Here is a 17590-nt window from a genome sequence, read left to right on the forward strand (position 1 = left end):
TTACTACAGAGTCCAATTCAGCATTTTAGTTGTTTGTATTTTAGGTAGCTATAGATATTGTATGCTAGTTGCTTTTTCTTTTTCATAGATGGAAATTTGGGGGTGGGAGAGATATCTGCAGCACAGTTTCACCATTTGTAAAGCTTCTCCTCCCCTTCCTCCCAATAGATGTTAACCTGGGCTTGGACCCAGGTCTTTGCATACTGTAATGTGTACACTCTACCAGCTTCACCACCACTTGGCCTTGCTTTGTTTCTATTTTAACACTGATGAAGGCTTGAAGAGTTTATTTGCTACCTGCCTGGGCAATGAAGGAATGAACACACTTTGGGTAGTAGATGTTATAATATGTGTATAAATGTCTTCCCCTTATTTCCAAATTCATTTAATGTTGTTACTTTGTTGAAATGTCCTGGAAATGGTTGTTTATCTGTATATCTAGGTCTTAGCAAACAGAGATCAGACCAAGTAGCCCTTGATAAGGGTGAGAGCAGGGTGGAACTGCCAGGATGGAAGGAGGAAGGAATTTAGTAACCTATGAGTCTGTTGATAAGTCTCTCAAGGACTGCAATGCAGAGGTGATTATAAGTGTGAGTTCTTCAGTAAGTGTAAGAGGCTTTTTTTTTTTTAAAAAAAAAAAAAAGGAAATACTTTTGAGAAATCTGCAGCTAGGCTCATCTATCAGTACTCAGCTCAGATTACTGATTTGCCGGTGATCAGACCTGGAAATTCTGCATCTAAATCCTGTGCACTACTACTGTACTGTCACACACACACACACACACACACGTAGCTCCATGTTTTATTTTAAACTTCAAAATGACAGTTTCAGCTTTACATCTTTCTTCTGGTGAAATAGATACTTATGGAACACCATGTTTACTAGATATTTTCCCCAGATCATCATTCATCTTTCTTCTTTAACCATGATGGTGAATTAGGGGATATTAATAGCAAATAAAATCTTATATATTTTTAATTATTTATTTACCATTGGATAGAGACAGAGAAATTGAGGGGGGCGTGTGGAAGAAGGAGAGAGACAGAAAGAGGCCTGCAGGTGGGGTCCAGGGCCTTGAACCTGGGTCCTTGTGCACTATAATATGTGTTTTTAACCAGGTGCGCCACCACCTGGCCAGAAAATCTATTTTTTGTTGTTTATAACATTTGCTTTCTTTTCCTAATCTCAGACTTTAAAGTTAATGAGTTTTATCTTTTTTTTGGGGGGGGAGTATCTTTAATTTCTTATTGACTGGTGACTTTTTTCTCGTTTCTGGCTTATGGCATTGAGCCTGGGACCTAAGAACATGGAAGTCTTTTTGCATAGCCACTATGCTATCTCCCTGTCATTGACTTGATTTTTCAGACTTATGATTACATTGATTGCACATCTATAAATGTCTGAGGATTTGAGAATGAAGGATGTGTTTTTGATAATTATGTTTAAGAGTTAACATCAGCTTTCTTTTTTATGCTTTGTTTAGATTTCGGCACAGCCCCAACTGCTGGTACCTGAGAGATTGGACTATCCACACCTGGATTAGGCAGTGTCTAAAATTTGGTGCACAGGACAAAGCACTATACACTATTGCAAATAAGGTGAGTGGGTTCCTGGTATTGGCAGCTTACTTTCCTGAGTTCAGATAATGTGTTTGAGTCTACTACAGTACTGTGTAGAATATACAAGAAATGACTTTCTTTATTGGGGAATTAGTTTTACATTCAACAGTAAATATAATAGTTTGTACATGCATAACATTTCCCATATAACAGTACAGCCCCCACTAAGTCCTCTGTCATCCTTCTAGGACCTGTATTCTCCCCTCACCCAAAAGTCTTTTACTTTGGTGCAATACGCCAATTCCAGTTCAGGTTCTACTTGTGTGTTCTTTTCTGATCTTGTTTTTCAACTTCTGCCTGAGAGTGAGATCATCCCATAGTCATCATTCTGTTTCTGACTTATTTCACTTAACATGAATTTTTCAAGGTCCATCCAAGGTCGGCTGAAAACGGTGAAGGAAATGACTTTTATTTAGTTAGTTCTTACTGTGGTCTTGTGCCAACATAGTTTTACCATTCCTAGCCATCTTTTATATTTGTAGGTAAAGGGGTGGCCACCAAAGCTTCCCCCCCAGTGCCATGGGACTTCTACATGTTGGCCAAGAAATAACCTTTAAATAGTATTTGCTCTGTTCTTTTTAAAATAGAGCAAGATACAAATTAATTAACAAACTAACATCACTATAACTACAGCTTTTTCCAAGCATAGAAATTCAATAAGAGGGGGTGGGGGTAGATAGCATAATGGTTATGCAAAGAGACTGATATGCCTAAGGCTCTGAAGTCCCAGGTTCAGTCCCTCACACCACCATAAGCCAGAGCTGTGCAGTGCTCTAGTCTCTCTCTCTCTCTCTCTCTCTCTCTCTCTCTCTCAAATAAATAAAATACTTTAAAAAGTGAAAAATGAAAGTTAATCTAATTAACAAGATATGCATTGGTGGTTATTTCATCTTTGATCCTGAAAGTCTTGAGTTTCTTGCCAGCTTCCCTTTGGTGAAGAAGACTGGAGATAAGAGTATGACATTTTGCTGGGGGAAAAAAAAAACTCTCCAGAGTACTTTTACTGTCATACACATTTTTAGAAAGATAGTATTGCTAAGTTACTCGAAACCAAACAAAAATGCAACCCACAGTCTAAATCAGTAGTTGTCAACTTTGAATGTACAAAAAAATCATATGAGAGAGTCACTAAAATTCCTAGTTCCTGGGCCCTCTTCCCAGAAATTGTATCTAATTCTGTAAGTGTAAGAATTAGTGCATTGTTAAAATCACTTTTAGAAAATTCTAAAGTGATTGTTGTGATCCAGGAGGTCACGCATTAGAAGGAGCATTGGACTCTTAAGCATGAGGTCCCAGGTTCAGTCCCTGGCAGCGCATGTGACAGAGTCATGTCTGATTCTTTCTCTATCTCTTCCTGTCTTTCTCATTAATAAATAAAATCTAGAAAGAGGGAGTCAGGTGGTAGTGCAGTGGGTTAAGTGCAGGTGGTGCATAGCTCCAGGACCAGTGTAAGGATCCTGGTTCGAGCCCCTGGCTCCACACTTGCAGGGGAGTCCCTTCACAGGCAGTGAAGCAAGTCTGCAGGTGTCTCTTTATCTCCCCCTCTCCGTCCTCTCCACCTCTCTCCATTTCTCTCTGTCCTATCTAACAACGACATCATCAATAACAACATAACTACAACAACAATAAGGAAAAAAAGGACAACAAATGGGTAAATAAATAAATAATTATAAGAAAAGTGATTGCTAAAGGGACTAATCTTAAGAAATCAGAATTGTCAGGTACTCAGCTGCTTATGAACAGAACATTCCAGTAGTTTGGCTAGTAAAATTTTGTTGACATATTTCATAGGTCTCTAAGAGATTAATGATAACAAGTCCTGGTGAAAATACAGTAAAAAAAAACAAAAAAAAAGGAGCATATGTGTACTGTTGGTGGGAATGTAAACTGATTTTAATTTCTTTAAGAAATTAAAAGATGGCACAGCTTTGCCGTATTTGCAACCCATATTTGATCTTGGACCCTTCTGCATTAATGGAAGCTTCAATGTTATGTTCTCTTACATATTCTATCTCTCCATCTCTCTCATCTCTCCCACCTCCTCCTCCTTCTTTCTCGTTCTCTCCACACGAAAAACTAAATGAAAGTGGATTTTCCCATTTCCCCTTATATTTGCATTCCAGGTTCAATATGGAATTTTTCCAGACAACTTTACATTCAATATACTGATGGATTATTTCATAAAGAAAGAAAGTTACAAAGGTAAGAAGCCAAACACAGTCCCATTTACAGTAGGACGTCAGCTCCCAAAGGGAAGTAAATGTAATTGTTTTGCCTTTTAAATTTTTACTTTTCAGTGCTAGGAATAAAACTCATCCATTGAAAAAAACGTGCTCTATGGCTGAAATGCATACCTGACCCTCTGTATTCTATTTTTTTTTTTTGTCTTCCCTTTTTCTTCTCCTCCCCCTAACCCCCCAGCCTGAGTCTCACACATGAGTGATTTCACTATTTTCAGGCCATTTTTTTAAAAAATTATTTATTTGATAAAGACAGAGAAATTGAGGGGTGGGGAGATAGAGGTGGAGAGAGACAGAGAGACACCTGCAGCCCTGCCTCACCAATTGTGAAGCTTTCCCCCTGCAGGTGGGGACCAGGGGCTTGAACCGGGGTCCTTGTGCACTGTAGTGTGTGTGCTTAACCAAGTGCACCACCACCTGGCCCCCGCCACTTTTTTTAAAAATTTTTTTTCTTTATTGGGGGATTAATGGTTTACAGTCAACAGTAAAATACAGTATTTTATACATGCATAACATTTCCATATAACAATACAACCCCCAATAGGTCCTCCTCTACCATCATGCTTCAGGACCTGAACCCTCCCACTTACCTCCAAGTCATTTACTTTGTCCAAGTTTTGCTTAGTGTTTTTCTTCTGATCTTGTTTTTCAACTTTTGCCTATGAGTGAGATAATCCCATTTTCATCCTTTTATTTTTGACTTATCTCACTTAACATAATCTTCAAGCTCCATCCAAAATGGAGTAAAGAAGGTAAAATCATAATGAACCTGAGATTTTGGAGCCTCAGGAATAAGAGTCTCTTTGCATAACCATTATGCCATCTACCCCGTTCACATTTCTCAGTTTTACATATAACAATTCAAAGCCACTCTAGGTCCTCCTCTGCCATTATGTCCAAGGACCTGACCCCCCACCCTCCCCCCATCCCAGAGTCCTTTACTTTGGTGCAAAACACCAGACCCAGTCCAAGTTCTGTTTTGTGCTTATTGTTCAACTTTTTTTTTTTAATTTTATTTATATATGAAATGCAAACACTGACAAGACCATAGGATAAGAGGGGTATAATTCCCACCACCAGACCTCTGGATCCCATCGCCTCCCCTGATAGCTTTCCTATTCTTTATCCCTCTGGGAGTATGGACCCAGGTCATTATGGGGTGCAGAATTTGGAAGGTCTGACTTCTGTAATTGCTTCACCGCTGAACATGAGCGTCGACAGACATACTCCCAGCCTGTCTGTCTCTTTCCCTAGTGGGGCAGGGCTCTGAGGAAAGGGAAATCCAGTTGGCATCATGGTAGCATCTGGAACCTGGTGGCTGAAAAAGAGTTAACATATAAAGCCAAACAAATTGTTGATTATTCGTGAACCTAAACACTGGAATTTTGCAGATGGAGATTTGGGGGTCTCCATTCTGGAAATTGCTAGTATGTCTATTTTAGGTATATTCCAAAGGGCCCATGACGTAACTAGTTTTTGCCTGAGCCTGGCATCTGATATGCAGGTGGACACAAGAGAGATGATGTCATGGCTTGAACAGGGGCTAGAAAGCTGTATCAGGGAAGAGAGTAGCTCCTAAATATGGTAAAAGTGTATAAATATTGTTGACTGTAAACCCCATCAATTTGATCTGGGCCTCATATTCAGTATAGGAGCATATGTAACCTCTACATCCCTGTAGGTACAAACTTGCATTCTGTGGTCATGAGTAGGAACATTTCAAGTTGCACCAGTTTCAGGACTTATCTTCCTCAGGTGGTAGAGAGAATATCCACCCCCCACTTCGGAGGATGGAACATTCTCTATCACTGTTGATCCACATTGAGGACAAGGTCCTATAAGGGCCCCCAAAAGGGTCCATTCTGTTGTTCCTGATGGAGATGATCAGTGATAATGGAGAAAGGGATCTGTTCGAGATCTGGGCTCATCACGTTTGTGTGGGAATCCGAGGACTCCCTGCAGAAGGCCCCAGCTGATGGGGTGTTCTGATAGTGACTAAAGAGTCATCATTAAAGTATGCCAGTCTCTTGCCCTTATTCAGCTTTTGTAATCCTTATTTTGCTAAGTTTAGCTTTGGAGTGAGTGAGAAAAGTGTAATAGGAAGTTGGTGAGGAGATGGTATCTAGGTATAAGTAGAAACTATTTCATTAGGTACTTCATGGTGTTTTCCGTAGGTCTTTCTACTTGCTTGCTTCATTTATTACCTCACTGCACTCTTGCTTTAAGATATATATTTTGTCCTAATTTATGGATACATGTGTACATCTGCCCTATGTCATGGGATCTGGTCTATATGTAGGTTTTGAGGCATTGTTAGGAAGTGGACCACCTGAAATGGAATAAAGGAGTCCTATGATAAAAGGAAAGGTCTCATCTGTGTAATGATGCTGAATGGTTGACATTCCATGCCTGACAGCTCTGGACACATTCCAAAGTGAAGCATACCGAGGTGGTACTCATTGCATTGAATAGGTTGGGATCAGAAGATGCAGTATTAGTTGGTATGAATTGAGATAAGCATGCAGGAAAGTGAGCCCCACCCTAGAGATTCCAGGACTAGGGGGGATTTGGGCTTTATAGAGGAAGTGGGAGGTTTCTGCTGTCTTAGGGTTTAAGAAGACAATAGATAGTTATTGCTGTAATCAAATTATTTGGCAATTGGGTTTGGATTAACTTTGAAAATCCCATTGTTAGGGTTTGATGTATCATACATGACCTTATCATAATTTGTCCTTTGATACTGTGTGTGTGTGTGTGTGTGTGTTTGTGTGTGTGTGTGTGTATTTTATAAAGTAATGCCATTGGTTGCTTCTGCTCTCCTGGTCTAAGCTTTTAAGAGAGTCAATATTTCAAAGATTCAGCCTATGGTCTGTGCATTAAAAAGTTTGAGACAGTCAATAATTTTCCCTTCTCATATTAATTAGTGATTTATATGACTGCAAGTTAATAGGGGTGTACATAGACACCATTCCCACCACGAAAAGACTGTGTCCCATCCCATATTCACCACCACCCCCAAGTATAGCCAAACATCCACCTTCACCCTTAACCCAGAGACTTTTACTTTGGTGCCTTACTCCAAACTTAGATCCTGCTTTGAGTTTCCCTTTCTGTTCTTCTTTCTCAACTTCTGTTTATGAGTGGGATCATCCCACACTTGTCTTTGTCTTTCTGACTTATCTCACTTAACATAATTCCTTCTAGCTCCATCCAAGATGGGTCAAAGAAGGTGGGTTCATTATTCTTAGTAGCTACTTAGTATTCCGTATACCACAGCTTTCTTAGCCACTCATCTGTTCTTAGGCACGTGGGTTGCTTCCAGGTTTTAGCTATTGAATTGTGCTGCTATGAACATAAGTGTACGCATATCTTTTTGGGTGGGTGTTATGGAGTCTTTGAAGAATATCCCTAGATTGAGAGGTTTTAAGCCTCTTTCTCTTTTCTTTTGGCACTCGGAACAACTTTCATCGCTTGCTGAGCTTAATGTGAAATCACCAAAATGGAGCAGCTCAGCACTGTGCTGCCTGCAGCTCTGATTTGACTTTGCTGTTCCTCAACCCATGTGCCCCTCTTTTCCCCAACCACATGTGAGCACCCTGCTGAGGCTGCAGAACTTGCAGCTGTAGATTATGACTTCAGTTGAGGTCTTATATTTATCTGATGTTTTGGGAAGAGAGATGATTCGATCCCAGTTATTCCATCGCCACGCCTCCCGGAAGTTTTCAGGCCACTTGTTCTTTCAAAATACAGAAACCACAGCACTAGCGCTTCCCCTGGCCCATGGCACTCTTATATGGTGCTGGTGCTTGGATATGACATGCATACATGGCAAAGCACAGGAACTGTGTCTCTGGTCGTCTCCCCCAACCCCCATTTTTCTTTTGAATTTCTTAATGATACCACCTTCTCAGTTTAAGGGGCCTTGCAGTGACACACGAAATTAAACCCACATGTTATAATGCTCAGTGACCCAAATTCAAGTTTCAGCCCCCACCTGCAGCGAGAAAGCTTCACAAGTAGTGAAGCAGTGCTATAGGTATCTCTCTTTCTCTCTCCCTCTCTCTGTCCCCACTCCCTCTCAGTTTCTGTCATATCCAATAATAAATAAATAAAATAATAGACTCTTTGTATGGCTGGTGAATTAGCCTGATTGAATTGCGCACTCTTCTGCCATGCACATGATCCAAGTTCAAACTCAGCCTCCACTGTATTGAAGGAAGAAGCTTCAAGTGCTGTGATCTTTCTCTTTTTAATTTTCTTTTTTTTTTAATATTTTTATTATTATAGAATATTTTTATTTTTATTTCTTTTTTTTTTAACCAAAGTACTGCTCAGCTCTGGCTTATGGTGGTGCATATATTGAACCTGGGAGCATCGGGCATAAAAATTTCTTTACATAACCATTATGCTATCTACCCCCAGCTCTTTCTCTATGTCCCTTTCCTCTCTCACCTCCTCCTCTTTGTCTCTCCCTCTACCCCCAGCTGTGGTCCCAGTCTTAAAGAAAAAAGAAATAAACACTTTGCATCACTCTATCAGAAATAGACTCCTATAGTTGATCTTCTAAGAGACTCATATTTGTATTTCTTCCTCTTGAGTTTCCCAGATTTCTGTGTTTATGTTCGTTTCGTCATGGGCCATTGTATCTAATTAAAGAATAAATTCTACCTGGCTTCCATAAATAGCTAAAATTATAATAATGATAATTATTAAGTTGACTTTTTAACACAGTTTTCTGAGCATGTTTTATTTAAATCATGGTTGTTCCTGCATGGAAAATACAAAAACTATAGCATTAGTTGGCTTTGCCTGGAAAGAGAAGAATTCTAGCAAAGGAGGTAAGTAATCTTGACTCTCCAGGCTTTTCTTTGCTCATCTGTGAAGTAAGTAGAGCAGTGATCTCTTTATTCTTAAATTCCCTGATTCTGTGAAACTAAAATCACTTTTATCTACAGCTGCAATAAAGGGAGGTCAAAGAAAGATAAGCATTGCAGACAGTTCTAAAAACTGTCAGGTTGGGACCCCACTAGTTCCTGGAGAGAGGGAGTTAGTGCTAATGTGCTTGTAACTACATTGACAATGGAGAAGAGCAGGCTTCCCTCTTCCCAGTTCATCCTGAGGGCTAACACTGTAGAGCCCCAGACAGACATAGTTACTACTTCAGGAACATGGGTATGGTTGCATTTCTGACCTCTGTGATTACTGTAACTGAGCTGCTCACCTCCACTCCTCCCATGCCTGCATTCTTGCACTCTCAAACTATATCATCACATCAGTATTCAATGTAAATGGCTAGAAATTGTGTATTTCTACCCTTCTGTGAGAACCTCTCTCCTTTGTCTTTAGATCTCTTCTCTCAGGTATGACTGTCAGCGAGTATTTGCTGTATGTCATCTTTTGAAATGTTAATTACTTTCCCCATTTCTTACTATGCATGCATTTATTTGCTGATTTTAATAGAACCATAATTTAATTGTATATTTTATAATCAGGTTTTGAAGCTCTGTTATTTATTACTACATGAGAGAATTTCACATGAGAGCTAAAGTTTTGATGGGAGTTATGTGTATAACAAAAATCTAGAAGATGTACTTTTGGGGTTTCAGAATATCAAGGTATATAATTATAAAGGAAAAGTAAGTAATTATAAATGAAAAGTAAGTAAAAAAAATCAATCTAGAAGTCGGCAGTAGTGCAGCAAGTTAAGCATAGGTGGCACAAAGTTCAAGGACTGGCATGAGGAACCTGAGTCGATCCCCCAACTCCCCCCACCTGTAGAGAAGTCGCTTCACAAGCGGTGAAGCAGGTCTGCGAGTGACTATCTTTCTCTCCCTCTCTCTGTCTTCCCCATTTCTCTCCATTTCTCTCTGTCCTATCCAACAGTGACATCAATAAGAACAACAATAAAATAATAAGGGTAACAAAAGCGAATAAATAAAATAAAGAAAACTGTTGGAGCAGGGCACCAAAGTAAAAACCCTGGGGTGAAGGTGAGGGTGGATGCTTGGCTTCCCAGGGTGGTGGTGGGGGTGGCGTGGGATGAGATGGGACATAGTCCTTTGGTGATGGGAATGGTATTTATGTACACTCCTATTAATTTGTAGTCATATAAATCACTAATTAATATTTGAGGGGAAAAATTGATTGTATGCCTCGAACATTTTAAAGCACAGACTGAGTCTTTTTAATACATAGGCTGAGTCTTTGATATGTTGACTCTCTTAAAAGCCTAGACCAGGGAGAACAGAAGCAACTGGTGGCACAGCTATATACAAATAATGTCAAAGGACATAAATTATGGTGATGTTGTGTATGATACAACAAATCCTAACAAAGGGATTTTTTCAAAGTTAACCCAATTGACAAATAATGTGATTATAGCAATAATTATGTTATCTTCTTAACCCTAAGATAACAGGAACCTCTTGTAACCTCTATAGAGCCTATATTTCCCCCAGTTCTGGAACCTCTAGAGTTGGGCTCACTTGCCTGCATGCTTCTCTCAATTCCTATCAAATGATATTGCATCCGCTGATCTCAACGCAACAAGTACCATCTCAGTATGCTTCACTTCAGACTGTGTACAGAAACAACATCAGGCATGGAATGTCAACCCTTCAGCCTCATTAATCGGGGGAGACCTTTCCTTTCATAGGATTCTCTAATTCCATTCCAGGTGGTTCACTTCCTAACAAAGTCTCAAAACCTAGATATAGACCAGGTCCCAGGAGTTAGAGCATATGTTCACATGTATCTATAAATTAGGACAAAATATATACCTGAAAGCAAAAGTACAGAAATAGTCTGCAACGAGTCAGTATAAAGGAAGCACTGACAAAACTTTAATGATGACTTCTTTAGTCACTATCAGGCCACCCCATCAGCTGGGGCCCTGTTTGGAGACTCCTGAGATTCCCAAACAGACATGATGGGCCTAGACCAAAGTAAATCCCTCTCTCCATTGTTACTGGTCATCTGTATCAGGAACAACAAAACAGACCCCTTTGTGGGCCCCCATAGGACCTTAGCCTCAACTTGGATCAACAACAGCAGTGAATGTTCGAGGATGGACAACATACTCTATACTACACCTGAGGAAGATGGGTCGATATTGGGGCAGCTTGGAATGTTCCTACTCATGACCACAGAATGTGAGCTCAGATCTGCAGGGATGCAGAGGTCACATAGGCTCCTAAACTGAATATGGTCCCCAGATCACATCAAATCAGTGGGGTTTACAGTCAACAATATTTATACCCCTTTTCCATATTAGGGAGCAACTCTCTTCCCTGATCCAGCTTTCTGGTCTTTTTTCCAACCATGACATCATCTCCCTAGACAATAACTTGGATCCACCTGCATATCATATGTCAGGCTCAGGGGGGAAAAAGGAAGAAGAAGAAGGAAAAAAAAAACTAGTATAGCCACAGGCCCTTTGGAATATAACTAAAATATGCCTACTAGCTATCTACAAAATGGAGGACCCCCTCCCCCCTTCATCTGCACTATTCTAGACTTTAGGTTCATTATTGGTCAACAATTTGTTTGGCTTTGTATGTTAACTCTCTTTTCAGCCACCAGGTTCCAGATGCTAGCATGATGCCGACCAGAATTCTCTGGACAGACAACCACACCAATGTTTCCTGGAGCTCAGCTTCCCTAGAGCCCCACCCTCTAGGGAAAGAGAGAGGCAGGCTGGGAGTATGGATCGACCTGTCAATGTCCATGTTCAGTGGGGAAGCAATTACAGACTCCAGATCTTCCACCTTCTGCATCCCACAATGACCTTGGGTCCCTACTCCCAGAGGGTTAAAGAATAGGAAAGCTATCAGGGGAGGGGGTGGGATTCGGAGATCTGGTGGTGGGAATGGTGTGGAGTTGTGCCCTTAAAATCCTAATAGTTTTTTCAATCCTTCCTTTTTATAAAGAAAAAAAAATGTTTTTAAAAAATCAGTCTAATTTTACTTTCTGAGCTGACTGGAATACAATATATAAGGATGCTGGGCTAGCGTCGCGCAAACTAAGCTCGAGGTGGCAAGGCAGTACAAATCTTTATTCATTAGAGCATGGTAGCACACCTGGTTAGGCCACTTGGCGCAAACCACAATGGTTGGCATCAGCCTCCCGATATTTATTATTATTCCAGCTTGGAACATGGAAGAGACAAGATAGAGATGGAAGTGGCTTGACAATACTATATATGGCTAGGAAAGGGGCAAATGGGGCCAGGAATGGTATGGACCTCCCCAGCAACTGTTGCTAGGGGTTCAACTGGTAGGATTAGCAATACCCTGAGGGGAATTAGGAAGGAGACCTTTAGTCATTTGTAAGACAAAGCAGAAGATTGATATGTAGATAAAAAAGGAATGCAGGGTGGAGCAGGCTTAATGTTTTAAGGAATGAGGCTCCTGCAGGATGTTTTGTGAGGCAGGGAATACTTATATGGCTGGGGACCTTTTGAGGTTCCTGTGTCCTCCCTTTTGCTCAACCCCTCCATATAGAGAGACTTACCAGGATGACACACCTCTCAGGTCAGGCCCTGCCAGGCTCCACCACATCCCCACTGTTGGTATGCTTCTAAAAACCCCTTCTGTTTCATTAGTTTAATCCCCCCTTTTAACACTATTCTGTTTACATAACCACTTCATTCTATTTACATAACAGCTGTTAACAAGCACCACCCTCCCTCCAGGGCATTGGTGGTTCACTGGTAGAATTCTTGCCTGCTCTGCCCCCTCTCCTTGTCATACCCTGATTTTCACCAGTCACTTTTCTCTCCACCCTCTATATGTCACATCCTGTTCACACCCTACTTGGGAAATATATATAAAGACAACATTGTTCATTTTAGTGTTAGTTTAGCTTAGCTCGGCTTAGATTGCGCTGCGTCCTGCATGAATAAAGAGATACTGCGTACAACCCAGCCATGAGTCCAGGGTCGTCTGTTACCTGCCTGTGAAGCCAGCCCGGCGAAAACAACACCCCACAACCTCCCTACATAAGTAAATATGATTTGCTATGTATAATATTTGTATTCATTAATGAACAGTTGGCAAAACAACTTTTTTAAAAGATTTTTTTCTTAAATAGCTTTTTTAAATTATTATTTATAAAATGGAAATATTGACAAGACCATAAGAGGGGTACAATTCCCACCAGCAGAACTCTGTATCCCATCCCCTCCCTTGAATGCTTTCCTAATTATTATTATTATTATTATTATTATTATTATTACACAATTACATGTTAACAGGGGTTTGAATCCACACCATTCCCAACACCAGAGTTCTGAATCTTCACTCTACCCACTGCAATCCATAACAATTCCCCTAAAGTTGTAGACCTGGGCCAACCATCTTCTCTACAACTATCTGTCCACATTTATACATAGTTGCCCCTTCATTTCCTGATTCAATCCTCTCTTCCTCTCTAAGCCACTCATAACATTGTAGCTACCTCCATATTGTCCCTCTCCTTTTCCTTCTCTCTCTCTGGCTGCTGATGGAGCTGGAATGCAAAATCCTCTTATCTTTACTTCTCCCCCACTGACAGTATGGATCAATGTTGTTTAGGGGGAGCAGAAGGTAGGAGTTCTGGCTTCTGTAGCTGCTTCTCCGCTAAGCATGGGAGTTGACAGGTCGATCCATACCCCCAGGCTGTTAATATCTCTCCCTAGTGGACCAGAGCTCTGGAGATGCGAGGGTCCAGACACATTGGTGAGGTTGCCCATATAAGTCAGGGTGGGATACAGAGTTCTACTGGTGGGAATTGTACCTCTCTAAGACCTAAGCTGAGACAAGATGATTAAAGAACAGGAACCAAAAAGGATAGAGTGGATGAGATGAGGGATTTTAGGGTAGAAGAAAGCTAGGAGAACCATTTTAGGCATGTTCCTGGAGGCATACAAATATGGTAGTTTTGCTTAAGTTTGGTAGCTAGCTGAGGTTGGATAAGAATATTGTCTGAGAGAGTGGTGTCAGAGTAGAGAAAAGGGCTAGAAGGTTTGATTTGGGCAGGGAGTAGCTCCCATTCTTACTTTAAAAAAAAAAATTCTGTTGCTAAAATTAACTATTTGCTTTCCTATTCTTTACCCTTCTGGGTATACAGACCCAAGATCATTATGAGGTGCAAAAGGTGGAAGTTCTTACTTTTGTAATTGCTTCTCCACTGAAAATGGGCATTGGCAGATTGATCCATACCTGTTTCTATCTTTCCCTAGTGGGGCAGGATTCTGGGGCACATTGGTGGGGTCCTCTGCCCAGGAAAATCAGGTTGGCTTCATGGTAACATCTGGAACCTGGTTGCAAAGTAATGAAGCTATAGTTAAGCTTTAGTTGCTTTCTTTCAAAATATGGTTTGTGCTTTGATGTGTGGGTTTTTTGTTTGTTTTTACTTTTCCAGGTCCATATTTTGCTGTTGAGTTATTAGAAAGATTCGTAGTCTACATGTCTATTTTAGTTTCTCCATTTGCATATATATACATATATATATATATATTTCTTGCCTTTGACCTCATTTAGAATTGTGACAACATGTTCAAAACCATGCCAGTTGTTAGCATTCTGTAACTTAACAGGGAATAATAATGGAAGGAAATTGTTTGAACTTGATTTTCTTGGCTCCCATCTATGTTGTAAATACTGAAGGGAAATATATAGTCATTCAAGGTCTAACCTATGACCATCATTCATGTGGAAACAAATATCTTATATTGTGTTTTATACTCTGGGACTTATAATTCTTGAATGGACATTTTCCTTCCCCTTCTTGTAAGCTGATCTTGATTGTTTTGGGTTTGATTGATCTTGTTTTTAAGCTGATCTTGATTGTTTTGGGTTTTTTGGTTTGTTTACTGCAGCTTAGTTCCAAATATACTCCTTCTCCTGATCTTTTTTTTTTTTTTTTAAGACAGTGAGACAGAGTGAGAGAGACTAAGAGGAAGACACCTATATATCACTCATGAAAACTTTCCTCCTGCAGGTCTATTATCCTGTTGGACTGCTCTAGAATCTTTTGAAATAAATGTGGTAAATGGTATCTTATTAATGATGATGGAAATTAAGCAGTTTATTCAATGTTCTTGAGAACACTGGTACATAGCATTCGTTTTATTGCCTTTGTTAAAGTCGATAAAAGAGAAACTGGCTTGGCTAATGCTTATGGGAAAACTGAGATCAGAGCTTACATATTTCACTTCTTAATCCTGCTTATTTTTCCATCATACTGCATGTACTTTTTAAGAGTTTATAGTTAAATAGAGATTTGATGGTGTTACCTACAACTAATTTCTTCTCATTTTTCCCCTGATCTTTTTGCCAGATGCTTTATCTGTGGTTTTTGAAATCATGAAGCAAGAAGCCTTTGAAATTCCTTCCACCCAGCTTCTCTCCCTCTATGTTTTATACCACTCTCTGGCAAAGAAGACAGACCTCAATGTAAGTGGTCTACTAAAGAACAGTTTTAAAAGATATAAACAGGAGGTAAGAGGGAACAAACAAAACTCAGTAGGCATCCCTACTGGATGACAAGAAGAAACCCCTGCCTTCAGAATCTGGACCTACATGTCTGGTGGCATCTCTGTGGGCATGCACAGCCAAGGAAGGAATGTTCATTCTTTCTGTTCATTTCAGTTACTACTTTATAACAAAGTGGAGCTGGGTGTCCCTCCACTAGAGAAAATTCTAAGTGACTATCTTTATGGACATTTTGAAACTTGAGCTGACTGTACCTCAGAAATTTGGAGATGAAAAATGGATAAGTAATGAGAGTTGAACATGTTATATCATAGAAGCAGTGAGACTGTATTGTTGATCACATCCTGGGGTATTTGGTATTTTCCAGTGCTTCCCTTAGGTTGTTTTATATCAGTCCAGCACAGCAAGTTTCAGTTCCATCTGTTTTTTCTTTGTTGTTGTTGTTGTTGTTGGTTTGTTTGTTTAAGTTTTAGTTTATGTATTTCAGGAGAAGGGAACCAGAGCATCATTCTGGCACATTCAGGTCTGGGGTAGAGCTTATGCTTACATGCCCAGAACTCTAGTTTCTGGGCCACTTGGTTTCATTTATTTAGAATTTAGATATTATTTCTTATTTAGCATTTAGATATTATTTAGTCTGTGTCTTATACAATATAACAACAGTAATAAAAACAACTACTATATAATTAGTGTTTTTTCAGCAGACTGCTTTTGGTTTTCTAAATTTATTAATCCTGTTTTCCTCTATATATGTGAGAAGGTAAGGTCTCAAAGATGCTATATAATCGCTACACAACTAGTAGATGATAGGGCTTCCTTGAAAAGCCAGGCATTCTGGCCACATTGTCTGCTCTTACAAAAATCATAGTTTGTGCAGCAACTGGAACAACCTAGTGAAGCTCACATCTTAAAGAATTTATGGTATGCTTTTTGCCTTTCTAAGGTGAATGTCCTGGTCTGTGACAAAGCTTTCATTGATTAAATATATGTTGAACACCATACATTACCGATAGTAAAATCAAAGCAGATGCTGATAATAAGATTATGACTATATTGAGCACAAAAAAGAAGTCAACTGTGAAAGTTTAGGAAGTTGGTATTGTTGTAGCAAAACTTAACTGCTCAGGCTTTTTACTACACAATTAACTACTCCCAGTGGACCTTTTGTTTTGTTATTTGTTTTTAGGTAGAGAGTGAGACAGATATGGGGTGGGGGTTTACTGTTTAGTACTAGTGTTCCTATGAGGTGACCACAGGTCCTCCTGCATGGCCCTTGGTCTACCAAGTAAGCTATCTCCTGGCCCTGTAGGGAGTCTTTGTTTGCATCAAGATTACTTTCTAGGGAAATATTTCTAAATTTGAGGGATGAATGAGAACTAACAGGCTGAAGAGAAGATCAAAAAGGGGAGATAATATATGTAAAAGTGCTGTCTCAAAGAACATGGTAAGCAGACAGGAACTGAAGGAAATTGACTAGCTAGTCAATGCAGCTCCAACAGAGAGAGCAATAAGAAAGGTGAACTGATGTTGGGAAATGTAGGTCATGCTAAGCTGTTTTATCCACATCCTAAAAATAGTGTGAAACCATTGAAACTTATTAAGCAGAGGGAATGATGTGATCAGCTTTGTGATTTGAGAAGATCCGTTGGCTGTAATGTGAATAGAATGTCAGATGGAGCCAGGATGGCCATGATCAGGGTACTTAGGAAAATATTATGGTTGTTCCCAGCAAGGACCCAGGAGGTAAGACAGTTAATAGAGCTAGTGCCTTACCAGGTTTTGGGTCCTGGGTTTAATCCCTTAGTCCACATGAGAATGCCAGGAGTAGCATCCAAGAACTCTATGGTTCACAGACAGAAAAGTAGTGTGTTGTTGAGGTGGTCTGGTGTCGGGCTGCACCGCGGAGAAGAGAGCGGACGTCCAGAGCAAAGGGGTACACAAATCTTTATTATAGGATGGGGGGGGGTTTGGTTTGGACCACGTGGAGCCAGCCGGCAATGACCGACCACGTGGGGGGGGAGCAGGGAGCGAGACCTCAGAGAGGGAGAGACCCAGAGAGGGGGGGGGTGAGGGGGCTTTTTATTGGGCAACAACCAGAGGTGACGTGTAGGGCCAGGATTGGTTGAAGGGGGCAATGCTAGGGTTTCGCGCTGCATAGTAAAACCTGGGGACGGAGACTGCATCAGAATAACTCCTCAGCAACAGCAGTGCTTTGGTCTCTCTCCCCCTCTCAAAAAAAAAAACTACAAAAAATGA

General features: G+C 40.3%; 1 protein-coding gene across 1 annotated transcript in view; it reads left to right on the forward strand.

Moving 5' to 3' along the window:
- MRPS27 (mitochondrial ribosomal protein S27) overlaps positions 1-17590 on the forward strand; it is a 96630-nt gene that overhangs the window by 63588 nt on the left and 15452 nt on the right. The window contains exons 5-7 of the mRNA XM_007531249.3: positions 1485-1599; positions 3744-3822; positions 15180-15295. Of these exons, the coding sequence (XP_007531311.1) occupies positions 1485-1599; positions 3744-3822; positions 15180-15295 (310 nt within the window). The remainder of the gene's footprint in view (positions 1-1484; positions 1600-3743; positions 3823-15179; positions 15296-17590) is intronic.

Source organism: Erinaceus europaeus, chromosome 5 (genome assembly GCF_950295315.1).
Source record: "Erinaceus europaeus chromosome 5, mEriEur2.1, whole genome shotgun sequence".
NCBI classification, from domain to species: domain Eukaryota; kingdom Metazoa; phylum Chordata; class Mammalia; order Eulipotyphla; family Erinaceidae; genus Erinaceus; species Erinaceus europaeus.